The following is a 14,095-nucleotide window of genomic DNA, read 5'->3' as shown; positions in this document are numbered from 1 at the left end:
TCAGAATTTGAGAGATGACAGTACACATGACACAAATGGAACATAAGTACCACAGAGGCTACTTTGTGAACTGTTTACTAGTAGAGCTGCAGAAGTATATTAACTCTCCACATTCCTACTAAAACAAGCAGTTAGGAACCTCACAACTTATTATTTGTTAGGAGGTGATGCATAAATAATGAAATAATCCTAGAAACTTTCTATTTTGAAGTGAATAAAGAGTTTTGGTCTCAACACAGGCCTTTGAAAATACTGAGTTAATCTCTAGCTGTCATTGTGACACATTTTGCATCTTGAAATCTCTATTAATGACACAATGTCACACTAGAAAATCACATTTTAGGAGCAAATGCTTTCACATGTATCAAACCAATATATTCTTTTGCATGGCCTGCCTTTTATTTGTTGTGTTACTTGTTTACTTTCACATTTCAGAGGTCAAGGTAAAAACTAGTTTTCACTTAATTTCTATTTCCCCATCTGGGTCAATCACAACCTTTTGCAATATGTCAAATTTAAATCCTGCACAAGAATGGGGGTAGAAAGGAAAACAACTTGTTACAATCCACTTTCTTGGTCTTGTTGTTTCCCCTTTTTTAAAGAAACAGATGGGAGGGGGCTAAATTTAAGTTTTGTTCTATTTACCTGCTTCACTTTTTATGCAGTTAAACAACATTTTCACTTTTGCAATTAGAAGGTTATTTAGATGAATTAATGTTTATAGATACCTCTTCAGAGGACATTTTTTAAAGACAGAGCTGAGTTGTCTTATCTTTTCAGCAACTGTTTGTCATCCTTTGCTGGCATGTCTACATTTTCTCTCTAATACACAAGAAGTCAAATTTTCTCATCTTTACCTGACAACATGATACACCGAACTGACTTGTCATTTGAGAATACAACTAATTTCCCTGTGCCATAAATTCTCCAGTGTACTAAACATCTGCAACTTTTTCTGGCTTATACACGTGCATCACTGCAAAAAAACTCCCTATCTGTAGGTCATAAAGCCATTAATTCTACCAAACATTGATGAGTATTTGAAGATGAAACTTCGACAAGTCATCTCCAATATGAAGACACTATGGGCATCATTTTATTATGTATCACTTAGTTACCCATTATCCTTTGGTCATATATGCTCAGGCAGAATCTAAAAGCTACAATTTGGGCCCAAACACCGTCTTAAATCTAATCTGCAGTCTCTTTATGCATAATACAGGGCAATGGGGAACTGAGGCTTTAATCTGACTACACTGAGGTTTCAGCAGCAAAGCTGGTTTCAACAGATTACCTTTTCCAAATGCTCAGCAACCAGGTCATTTAAGGCACTGCAATACAGCGACACTTAAGCCTCCAACACACATAAACCCGTCATTTGATAGTTTTCTGTGTTCAATTTAAAGAAGTTGTGTCTCAGCATTGAATATAAGTTTTACTTCCATTAAATTAATGCTTCAATGCCTCTTTATAAGCTGTGTTGAGCATGCAGATCTTTCATGTCAAAGCAACCACACTTTTTTGTCTGATGGTTTTACATTACCCTTAGATTATATTAGACAAAGCAGCAGAAACATCTAGAATGAAAAGATTCAGATGACATGCTGAAGTCTGGGGACAAATTAGTTCCTCAGATACAGAGCAGAATAATGTGCTCACCTAAACAAGCAGAATCGGGCTTCTAAATCTGAACAGAGTCTTGGAAAGTTAGAAAGTAACCAAAGTCCAACAGGTGCTTCTTGATCAAAGCCCCAGTGGTACAGAATCTGCTACATAAACACACCACCACAGTGGACATCAAAGCCCCATTCTGGTTGTTCTTCGAGATCATGACAAGTGAGTGTTAAAACAAATATTGTTAAAACATAAATATTTTTATTCCAAATTGCGACCAAACTCAGAAGAGGCCTTTTTGTTATAAAGCTGCTTTTGCAAGAAAAGGGAGCAAAAAGAAATTTAAAAATCAGGGGATTACAAGAATTTCTGAGTTTTTGAGTTTGATATCTACTCCTTAATCTCAGATTTACATCTCTACCCAAATAGAGTCTAATCTTAATCTGGTAGCAGGCTCCTCAGCATATTTTGGGTTGCAAAAAATAAACTTCTGGTGATAGGAAAAAATAATAGGCTCATCTATATATTTTTTTAAAAAATAAAAAAGGGTCAAGCAGAAAAACCTTGTGCTTCAAAAAACCTGCCAAAACTAAATAATTTTAAAAATGTGCCTATTGACCAGCTTTCAAAAATCCAGCAAGTCCTTTATGTACAGCCAAAGATGCTCTTCTGCTGATAACAACTTCTGATTTCAGAAATAAAGCAGTTTAAATAGTTGCTAAGTATTCTCACTTCCTAGAGATACCTCACTGTTGTGATCACTGAAGTACAGAAAACTGTTCAGAAGTTGAAGAGCTAAAAGTAGACTAAAACCAATCCAATATTCCACAGCTGTTGCTTTTTATCAGAAAGCCTATTTAATATCAATTTAAAGAAAAAAAGGGAAAATGTAAAACAGGCCACCCCTTGCTTAACTGAAGTGCTGCATTATCTAGGGCATTTCTCTCTCCAGCCATCTGTTTTGAGCTGGGTGCATGCACTGAACTCAAATCTTATGTTCACACGAGAACTCTATCAGTTTCTTCCAGAGACTGAGTGAGAAGTTCTCAAATTCTACCTTGCTCTCAACAGCAGAAAAAAAGAACTGTGATACCTTGAAAAGGGAGAAGTTATGACCTTCATAAAGATAAGCAAACACTTCAGATCATGTCTGGGATTAAGCTGCATTCCAAAGAAATGTACTGAATTGCTTTTTGTTTGTTTCCATCATTCTGGCCTTGGGAGAAGTAGGCATCCAGACTAATGTATGTGTGACTGGAAGCATAACATCTTGCATAAAAATCTTGCAAAGAGAAATTCCTAACATTTTCTGCGAATATCAGAAAGCATCAAAGCCATCACCTAATGGCTACAAAGTGAATTTCATTCTGAAAATGCAAGATTTCCTTTTTCTCTGTGCTGCTACAAGACAGAACAAAGGTCACTGTATGTAAATTAATAGCTTATGGCACTGTGCTTACTGTTCCCTTTACAGGAGGATGTTCTAACATGATAATCTACATGTTAAATTGGTTTCTTCTTTGATATAACAAATTATATAAACTACATAATTCCATCAATTTGAAAGAAAAATCAAGTTTACTAAATCATTTTCTCCATCAAACATAGCTCTTTCTTCATTTAGCAAGCTCCTTCAGAGGCTATGTATTAGTACAGCACCACATCAAGGAATAGAATACATGTTATAGTGTTTCTGATGGTCAAAATCAGTCCAATGTCTGTTCCCCCAACTGCATAAACTGGGGAGCCAATATTACTATGCCATGAAAGGGTGGAGTGACCCATGCCATTTTACATGCTTTCACCAAAACAGGACAGTTTAAGCTGCAGCACAGCCAAGTCAAAAAAGCAGGAGCCCAATGACTTCAGTAGTGCCCAGTGTGGGCTTTGTGGGGGTACAAGAATGCTGTACAAATAGCATTTACACAAATAGGGCTCAATTCTGTACAATTTCTTTCCTACAAGATACATTCTTTCATACATTGTCACCTACTGTAGATGAAGCAGAACTGAACCATGATTTTAAGATGGTTCCAAATAACTTGATATGTAACCAAAAGAAGAACATTAAAAAAAAAAAAAAAAAAACAAAACAACAACCCAAACACTTCAAAGCTCTTGAAATTACAAAGCAGAGGATCAGTTTTTCAATTCTCTCCCTAACAAAGATGGTGAAAAGGGAATGTGGTAAAAGAAATTGTCATGTATTTAACTAATAAAGAAAGAACCTGATGAGAAGAAAATGTGAGATAGGAGGGAAGATGGAAAAGAATAGGTAACTGGAAGAAGACAATATAGAAAACTGGGCAATAAAATAAAGAAGTCTGAAGGAATAGGAAAGCTGTGAAAAGAGGACAAAGAGTAAAAAACGAGTATTAGGCAAACTAGAAAAGAATTGAATGAATACATTGTAACACCAGATAGAGATATGTGGGCTTTGCCTGGAAAGTGTGCGCTGTATTTTGGGCACATAAATGTATTGGTGACTATCTTTGATTCAAGTGAGGCACTATCTTGCTCTAACTGGGTGATGGGATTTTCATTGCAAAAGCTTGAAAAAAAGAGAGCCAACCCTCTTGCCCCCAAAACTTGTTTGATTCCTGCCAGCAACTCCTTATGTACATGTTCTTGCTCTCTCTCTCAATCACCAGTGTTTCCCTGCTTTTCCTGTAATTCCATATGGCAGCAGCCAGCATGTCTATATATTCTCCCTGAGCTTTGCAGAGAAATGGATAAGAAAGCCTGACAAGCTTCACAGGATGAGAGCAAATTTCTATTTGTATAAAGTGTATTAAAGGATTTCTAAATTCATTTGATCGAACCAGACATTTTTACAACAAATATGTTCACAGACTGGTTTTCAGTTCTGGTTGTCCTTTTTTCCTCCCAAAGAACAACACCCTGATCCTAAAATCAGTTCAACACAAGCCAGGAAGAGGATGGAGGAAAAACTGTGGCTCCCAGTCACTTGAGGGAGAAGGGAAAAGAGAGAGAACAGCAAACATGAAAATGCCTCATAACTGTTACACTGCTGCTGCCACTCCTCTTGATGGTCACACTCACTCACTGTATTTCCCCTTAACTTGTCACTGAAGTTCAGGCAGGGTGTCTCAGGTGTTTAAACAACAGAGCTCTACCACGACCAGTGATCCAGGGATGTCCAGAGCGCATACTGAAGGACTGCTGAAGGAAGTGGGCAGATACAGAAGGTGCTATCACCAATACAGCAGACTCAGAAAACTGACTTCAGTCAGCTTCTCTAAAGGCCCAGGAGGAGCAAGTTAAACATTCTGTGGACAGGGAAGATTTAGTTAAGAAAGATATGTACAATCCCGCTTTGGTTTTAAAACCCTTTTCTCTTCCCATGCTTTGTTCCTGCTGTCAAGATAAAACAGCATTTTGATTTAAGGAATCGTTCCAAAGCCTTCATGTAGCAAAAGCAGCTATTTGGCAGTACTGAACTCAAGCTTTGCCTGCAGGGTACTGGGTGCTGTTGACAATGAACATGATGGGATTTCTCCACAGGAAAGGGATACAGGAATGAACGTAGCAAGGCTAAAGCAAGGAGAAGGTATGCTACTGCTCCTGTAATTAGTGGCATGTACTTGTAAGGTTGCATTTAAGGCTGGGAAAGTTAAAATAGTCTAATTAAAGTCACTGGACTCTCATATCCAACATCAAAGACAGGAAGCATTTCTAAATATGCTTCCAAGAGGAGTTCCCAGCTTCTGGAGAGCAAGGCACCCTCAACAACAGACAGAACTCCCCAGCCAAACTCTTCATTCACCCCAGAGACTGCAAAGGTTTGCAGATGTTCATGCTGTCTGATTTTGATGTTTCTGTAAAAGATCTAGGCTAGCAGCATTTTCAGTTTCCATTCAAAGAATTAATCCATTTTAGTTCCCAGCCTGGGTATAATTAAAGGCAAAAGGGGTAGAACAGAGTTTGTTAAGTGCTGAGTACAAGAGCTCTTTCCAAGTGTAGACCTTTTATGTACAGAAGGCAGGATGAGAGAAAGGTGAGTACTCTGTTGTACATGGTGTTCTTTCTGGACTGATGTATTCTAGAGGTAAAAGCAATTACTGAAAGGTAAAGAAGGCAATGAGGACAGGGTTTTCAAATGCAGGTTAGATTTTGTGTCCTGATGCTCCATGCTAGTACATCATGAAGGCCATAAATGTACAGGCAGCTGACAGTGGAAACAAGAACTCAAGACTACCACAAGCTGTCACCTGCCCAGGTCTCCCAAACACAGGTCTGTTCTCCACAGGCTCACTGGCAGCCCTGACAAATTTATAAAGGATTTTGTTCAATCCTCATCACATCATCCATCCTGTAATATTTAGCTGCTTTCCTCTTTCAATCCCAGTCTTCTCAGTCTCCATCTCTCTGTCCAGTCTTAGTCTCAATACATTTGCAGAGTATAGACAGGAAATCTGAAAGAAAGGCTGCTATTCACCATGTGAATTTAAGTACTTGATTAACTGGATTTAATCAGATACTGAAAAGACTTGTCAAACCTGAGTCAACTGATAGGATGGGTCAACAAAAAACTTAAATTATACATAAATTTATATGTCTTCATAATCATTGTCTGTCAGGCTGCTAAGTATCAATGGATGGAACCAACTGATGAATTCAAACACTGATTAACTTTCCTGAACCCCCCCAAGTTATCACTAACACAATGAATAGCTCAGTGTTTTGATAAAGGTCAGAACTGACAAATGCCTCAGATGTTCCTATAAAACACAACTAGGAGGCAATAAGCTTGGACGAGCTGGTAAATATGAAGGAAGTAGGACCTGCTGTTGAAGTGGATCACTAAAAATGTCCTTTAAAATGTTTTAAAATCACACTCTTGTATTTCCCCCGATTTTTAAATGTGTAAATGTGGTTTTTATAATATATTTGTCTAACCTGGAAATAGAAATCATGAGAGCATTTAATTTATATTAAACTGCAAAGTTTAGCACAACTTCATACATGCATCCACGCTGTCAATTTATGAATACTTTTAATTTTAACTACTTCAGACATACACTCATTTTTTCCCTGACATTTCTAATCCTAATTTGTGGAGCTGTATCTGAAAGTGCTTCAGGTCAAAGATATTCTAAGACACATGCCTTGCCTGTGCACACCTTACACTTGTACAGTTAAGGCATACTGTAATTATTTGCAAGTCCCAAAGCATCCTGCACTAAATTCTGTCCTCTATCTGGAGATAAAATGAACAGCAGTTATCTGGTTTATAGATTTGACAAATTCTTCTGGGCATGTGCCAACTTTGTAATCTACTTCAACTATAGCTTAAGAACCATGTGAGATCACCAGGGCTTCTGCACAACTTCAAATCTCTCTAAGCCAGAGCTGTGCAGTTCTCAGGCTGAACAAACGTTGCCAGGCTCTGTGCACAGCTTTGAGACTCCTTGAACCACAGCCACTTGTTCCAGAGGGTTTACAAATTCTATTAGGCATATCTGGAGCACACATAAATTCTAATATACATCAGCTGTGTTTTTACACTAAAAGGAACTTCAACATTCAGAAATACATGGCTTTTAAGTACCATTTTACACTACCAAAACAAATTTCATTTGATTACCATTATAATAAAATCTGTAAACAAAAGCAATTTTCTATACCATATTTAACAAAAAAAGGCCCTGGGAGACTGTCCTTGCAGTGAAAGCTGCTACTTATAAAATCTCTTCGAAGGAAAAGCTCCTTGTCTAATTAAAATTCAAACAGCCATTAGAAAAACTTCTCCATTAGCTGGAGAACACATATTAACATTTCAAGACACCTAATTTCCAGAAGCTTAGATGTAGTTCCTAATCTATTTTAATCTGGAAACAAGTTAGCATCTGAAGCTTAATGCCTTTAACAGTATCAAGACAGCAGGAATGGTCATTTTCTCAAGGACTGCATGTGAACAGACCCAGGTGGACCAGACAGCAGTGAAAAGTGGGTTCTCTCTTATATAAATAACTAGGTCACCATCTAACGTCCCTTTGTTATCCTAAAACATGAACTTCATCCTGTCACAGAGTTAAGAAGGGATAACAACCAGCCTCCTTGACAGATGCCACAGAAGAATTTCCACAGTCTTCTCTTTCTGTTAAACAGTAATGACATTATTTTCCCTTTTATTTGAACACATACTTGTTTATGCTAATATTTTCTTTTTGCTTTACATATTTATACAAAATTAAATTCTAAGAACTTCCAGAAATAATTCAGCTTTACTTGACAAAGATGGAACACTACAATGAGTCTTCTCAAGGACTGTCAGCAGCATACAATTAGTCCTATGAAAAAAACTGAAAGTAATAATAACCTGATTTTATTTATATTATCCTAGCTATTTTCTTTATTTTTGGGGGAGGGACATAGTGTAGAACTCTTTCTTTCTTCCTCCTATTTCTGTCCTCTGTTGTTCTATTCATCCATCCTTAGTTCTAGTATTTCTCTCCCTTCATGCATTTCCCTTAAGGGATTTTTGTTCCCTTCTATTCTTGTCGTGGTACCTTTCTCATTTCCATTATTACTGCTTTTGTTTCCTTCAGGTTTCAGCTGTTCTGCCCTTTCCTCTTTCAGTTGATGCTACAGAAAGCCAGACGTTCCTCACAGACTTCTGAAACTAACTCTGAATCTTCTGCTCTCAGGAAACATACTTGCGAGTGAAGCCTTCAGCCTAAAGCTAAAGACGAAATTGGTTGGTTTCAGTCTCACATAGTAACAGAAGATCACAAATACTGTCCTGATCACAGGAACAGTTATTCATTGAGGAAGGTCAGTCAGAAATAACCTAACCTTTCTGGCTGCTTTAAAAGCACACTTCAAGAAACATTACTGAAGCAAGACATGCACTCTAAAAGCAGTTTCTTCTCTGCTTGTTTTAGAGAGAAGGCTTTTACCAAGAGCAGCCCCTTTTTTTCAGAAATTGTAACAACCCTTTATACTGGCTTAAACTGGTATATTCTGGCTGGCTAAAACTAATATGCTGGTGGTGTTAGAAGTCTCATTGTTTTAGCAAAAACTTCAATGGAATTACAAATTATCTTTCTGTGCAATTGACATAACTCTTGTCAGATTTCATTTAATGTAAGAAAACTAGCAAAAGAGCTGAAGATAGAACCTTTTCCCATTAATTTTCCTTTGCATCATCTGAAGCTACTGATTACTTTTTTTGATCAAAAGCAGATTGGTCTACTCTATTTTCCCAAATGCAATATTGAACACAGCCACACCTGAAGCTTTATATCCTCCTGCCTCCTCTATTTCATGAACCATCATCCTGAAGATGGTTTGTTACACACTGCTCTGTGGTTCAGTTTGAATTCAGTGTTTCACAACCACCAGGCTGGTAGCACGTGCTAACTCTTCAGGGAAAGTGGGAGAGAAAATTGAGTATATATGGGAGAAGAGCAGTAATATAAATCTTTGTTCTGACAACTAAGTGGACAGTACTAAAACAAATCCACCTACACTGCAGACTTTGAATCTTACATATTTTGTCACTGAGCCTTTAATGCTAGGTATTGTAAAGGGAGCCTAGCAGGCTGCTTATGCAGTTTGGTGCCCAACTAAACACCTAAGTCTGAGCAGAGGCTGCCTTCCATTTCCTGCTAACAAGACCAGGACTCTCAAAATGGAAGAATATTTTTATAAGCTTTCACTATTACACACTGTAACAGACACTTCAAACAAAGTGATAGGTGCCATGAAAACAATTGTATCCTGTATTCCTATTCTGCATACAAACTCTAATACATGGTGTTTTTCAATCTCTTGAGCTCAATGCATTACTGCTGAGTGGTTAAATTGCAACAGAGTTCCTAGTTTTTATTTCATTAATTTACATCTGAGGAATAATTGCAGCCTGCTTACAATAAACACCATAGGTCACTGGCCTAAAATGGAAAGATTTCCTTAGATTTTCTTTTACAGTGTGATTGCAGGAGTTTACCAGTTGTGTTTTTCGAGGTTAAAAGCAAGAATTGACTGAGGAAAGGAACCGTTCATTGTGAAACTGAAGCATTACACTAGTAATTGAAAAGTTAAAGCCTTGCAAACGTTTTTATAACAACAGAAATAAAGTATTGGTGGTGCACATATCACCTAAAGCATTGAAAGTTCTCTACTGCCAGCTCTGCTTAAGGCCGCCTACCTCTCAAAGCCAAAAGTTGAATAGTGTTCAAACTCTACTCAGACACAGCTTTACAAACTACAAATGCAAGCAATAGAAGTTACAATTTTTGGAAAGAACCTGTGTTAGTGAGAGGAGAGAGCAACCATTCAGAATAAAGCAACTGCCATAGTAATGTCTTCATAGGAGCACACACATCGAAACAGCGTAGCAGAAGGCATATTTCTAAACAGTGAAGATAAGGCAGATCCATGTAAGCACAACAAGGATTTTTAACTACAGAAATCTTTTGATTTGACTTAGAATCTATCTGCTTGGGTTTCCATGCTACATCTTTAGTATACAAACCAGTTAATACTACACCAGCCTCCATAAATACTTTAAAGACCATATATTTCAATGTAAGATATCACTGCACTCTCTGCCACAAACACTTGTTTGTTGAGCATGATTTCGGAAAAGATATAAAAGCCATTGAAAGAGCAAATTCATCCTTGATTTAATCCAAAGGATTTTCAGCTTATATGCTACGTGTTACCAAAAAGAAAGCTATAACTTGATGAGGGAATCTACTGCATTGACTGTATAAGCATAAACACAGATCTTAGACATGAAAAGTCATCACAGTTGTCAGCCAAGGTGAAACTGATTTCAATCTTTGCCACTCACAAGAGCTGCTGCAGAGGCTGCTTAGAGTTTGCTTTGATTTTAGAGACAGTGAAATCAGACTCTGATATTAAAAGAATAGAAAAAACCAAAAAAAACCCTTCCTCGGCATTTTCACAAGCAATCTCTCTGGGCAATTATGGACAGGTGCTGACAGAGTCTACAGACAAGTTACTTCAGTCTCCTTGAAAATAATAACTACTCTTACTTTTGCAGCAAGATTTTGTAGCAGATTCTCAAGCTGTTTACAAACTTGCCTGCAACTGAAGTGCAGTTTCCTCTAAAAAGAAGTGATGTGCTCATTCTGCACCAGCTTTTCTGAGCAGGTTTTAGCTGATGCCCTGATGTTACTATTTTTTGGAAGCCAAAATAACTAGGCTTTAACCAGAATTATGAGATTAATCGTCTGACTTTGTGAATGGAGACAGGAAGCACAGGCAAGCTAAATTTTGGTATTTTGCCTTTTCAACCCTCATGAGATCTTCCCTACATGGTTAGAATTTAACCTAACTCTTATGAAATCTGACAGTTATTCCTCATGTCTGACCCTGGGCAGCTTCTAGTTTGAGCGATTCTCCAAAGGTTTTCCTTTGCTTTAAAGGAGTTAAATACTCCTTGTTTAATCTCATTTCACAACCAGAAAAACTGAGGCACGGCAACAGCTTCCTTCCGTGGAAACTTCTAGTTAAAAGTGAAAGATGCATGTGATCTGCAAAGAAAGTACTGATATACCTAAGGCCACAGGAAGTGCTTGTGTCAAATCCCCGAGCTGAATTCAGGAGCTGCCACCTCCTTAGCCTGGTTGTGAACCATAGCTCCTCATCCTCTGGACCTGCAGCCTTGATCCCACCATCACGTTTGGCAGACTGGGGCTTTGGCAGCTCAACGCGGGCACCTCCTACCCATCCCTAGCATCTATATTACAGCCAGATTTCTGGAAAATCTGTTTTATGGTGGCTGCTTCACACCGGAGGGCTGTAGCTTTGTGCAAGAGGATGAGGTGGAGAAGGCAAGAGAAATTCAGCAGCAGTTCTGTTAGGAAAACCCAAATACCACGCTTCCTGGTCTCGTGTGGCATTGGCTGGGCACTCCATACAAGTGTCAATCAGCGTGAAACTACTTAATTTATAATCGTAAGACAAAAAAGGGAGAGGTAACATGGCTGCGTTTCTAGGCACGATTAACGCTTTAAAAGACCGAGAAATACGAGGACCCTTGTCTTCCTCAAACAATGAGCAGAGATTATAAAACAATCTAAACGCACTGCCCCAACTTATCTCCATTATGCAAACAGTAACTAGGAAAGCGTCCTGGGGGTGCCTTACATAACTCCGTGCCCTGAGCCCCCCTCGGCACCCGGGGAGTTGATCTTTCCCCGCCGCCGAGGGCAGCGCCGGCTCCGCCGGTGCCGGGCGGGAGCTCCGCGGGCTGGGCGCGGGCGGCGCAGCGGCAGCGGCCGAAACTTTGCGCCGCAGGGGCCGGGCAGCGGCCGCGGCAGCGCCGGGAGGGCTCGGCAGAGCCCCGAGCCTCCACCCCGGCAAAGTTGCACCGCCGGAGCCCAGCGGGCGGCGGCCTCCGGGGGCAGAGGGGCGGCGGCGGGGCTGCACAGCGCGGGGCTGGGGCGACTTACCCATGGTGCCGCCGCGGCCGCCTCCTCCTCCTCCTCCGCCTCCTGCTGCTGCTGCTGCTCCTGCAGCCGCCGCCTCTCCGCCGGCGCGGAGGGAGGCGCGGGAGGCGTGTGCGCGGAGCGGGCGCGGCGCGGCGCGGAGCCTGCGTGCGGCGGGCTATGAGTCAGGGCAGCACATCCGGGCACGGCCGGGAGACACCCCGCCCGACGGCCCGCCCGGCCCACAGCCCGCCCGGCCGCACCGAGCCGCCGCCGGGGAAGGGCGGGAGCCGCGCAGGGAGTGAGGGAGGAGGCGGCGCGGGCCCGGCGGCAGCGCCCCCGGCCGGGGAGGAGGCGGCGCGGGGCGGGTCCGCTCTGAACAGCGGCTGCCGCCCCTCGGGCCTCCTTTGTTACAGGCTGGGGTGGGGCCGCCCGCCGGGCCTGGGGCGGCTGCCGGGGCCGGGGGAGAGCGGGAGAACGTGGTGCTCCCTGCACATCCCCTCACAAACCCCGCACATCCCCTCACAAACCCCGCACATCCCCACACATCCCCACACGTCTCCTCACGTCCCCGCCGTGCGCCGTGCCTCGGCCCGCGAGGAACGCGCGGTGGTTTAAACACGGCGCTCGCCTCTTTACACTTCACATTTAATGATATGGACTCAAAGGAGAAGCGTTTTCCAATAAGGACGGGATTATGCTGGATGGATAAGGGTTTGGTTTTTTTTTTTTTTTTTTTTTTTTTTTTTTTTTTTTTTTTTTTTTGAGGGGTCTGTGTGAGGGAGAGGATCAGTGGAGGAGCGGCAGGTGATGCACGCTGTGCTGAACCAACATGACAGGTTTTACACCCGAAACTGAAAGAAAAGGCACGAGGTAGCTCTGTGTGAAAGGCATTTTTACCAAGAAAAAGAATGCCTGTGCTCAGTGGTCCCGATTCCTTTCTGCCCCCAGATGTAAAGTAGGGAACAATAAGGAGCTGTTTGCTGTCACAGTTCTCGTAGCATTTTCAGCGGGGAACATTTCAGAGGGGGAAGGAGATGTTGAATTGAGTATCTTTTGTGGCATTTTCCAAATTTTCCCATGGTTATGTATTCATGGTTTTAGCTGAGTAAATCCTAAAGTATGGTTAAATAGGGTAGGACCACAGAGCGTGATAAGAGGGGTTTGCTTGCTGTGTAGAAATGCATAGGCCAGGGACAATTCTGATGAGTGATGCAAAAAAAAGGTTTTAGTTGAATCATCCCCCACAGTGGCTTCACAAGTGACACCAGTAGTCCCTCTCACCAGCAGTCAGCAGCTGCCAGGGATTTCCTCTCTGGAACACATCCCAGGAGCTTTCATGCCTGTAAAAGGGCAGTGTGATGTGACAAGCAAAGAATAATTCATCAGTCTTTCTGCAGAGTACAGACTGAACATGTTGGGGTTTATCCATTTACTTTGGTGTAACCCTATGATTCACCACCTCTTCCCTTAGGACACAGCGGAATTTTGTAGTTGACTTCAGCAGGGTTAACCACTGTCCCAGTACGCAGAACTTGACACTGAAAATATGTAATTTTATGATCAACTGATGCTGAAAATTAGTATGTTTTATAATGCTAGACAACACAACCAGTTTTGTTACTGTTTTCATTGCACTGAGACTGCAGAAAATTTAAACCAGGACATGTTGGGTTTTTAACTGCAGGGTTTATCTAATCCAGCACTTAAAAAAAGCACAGGGTTTCTTAAATGAGTCTAAGTGGTGAAAAGCTGTATTTTTTTTTCTGCTTTCCTCTCTTTTCAAACCCTGTCTGAAATTCATCTTTGTCCTATTTTTTACCTCCTTATTTCTTTTACTCAGCAATAAATTTTGCTTTGGCTTTATAACGTTGTCCCAAATGTCTCCTCTACTTGTCTGGGGGAAAAGGCAGTGAAGTTCAGCTCTTACTGATCTGTCTTTGAGGGATCATAGAAGACATATTCCATATATTATTTCATGTGGGATAAATTCCACCTAGGATAAATTGGAGAAACTGTAAAATGCTCAGGTTTTTCTAGATTACTTACATGTC

The 14,095-nt window shown here is 40.9% G+C and overlaps 1 protein-coding gene across 6 annotated transcripts in view; it reads right to left on the bottom strand.

Annotated features, from left to right (window-relative positions):
- Positions 1–12,371, bottom strand: part of RAP1GDS1 (Rap1 GTPase-GDP dissociation stimulator 1) — an 89,218-nt gene extending 76,847 nt beyond the window's left edge. For 3 of the 6 annotated variants that reach the window (XM_056490930.1, XM_056490938.1, XM_056490931.1), the window contains exon 1: positions 12,066–12,332. In XM_056490930.1, coding sequence (XP_056346905.1) covers positions 12,066–12,069 — 4 coding nt within the window. In that variant the 5' untranslated portion in view covers positions 12,070–12,332. Of the gene's footprint in view, positions 1–12,065 lie in introns of all 6 variants that reach the window. The other 3 variants (XM_056490934.1, XM_056490933.1, XM_056490932.1) reach the window with 3 other exon arrangements.
- Between the last annotated feature and the right edge of the window lie 1,724 nt (positions 12,372–14,095).

Source organism: Oenanthe melanoleuca, chromosome 4, assembly GCF_029582105.1.
Source record: "Oenanthe melanoleuca isolate GR-GAL-2019-014 chromosome 4, OMel1.0, whole genome shotgun sequence".
In the NCBI taxonomy this organism is placed as follows: domain Eukaryota; kingdom Metazoa; phylum Chordata; class Aves; order Passeriformes; family Muscicapidae; genus Oenanthe; species Oenanthe melanoleuca.
This window is presented reverse-complemented; position numbering and strand designations above follow the sequence as displayed.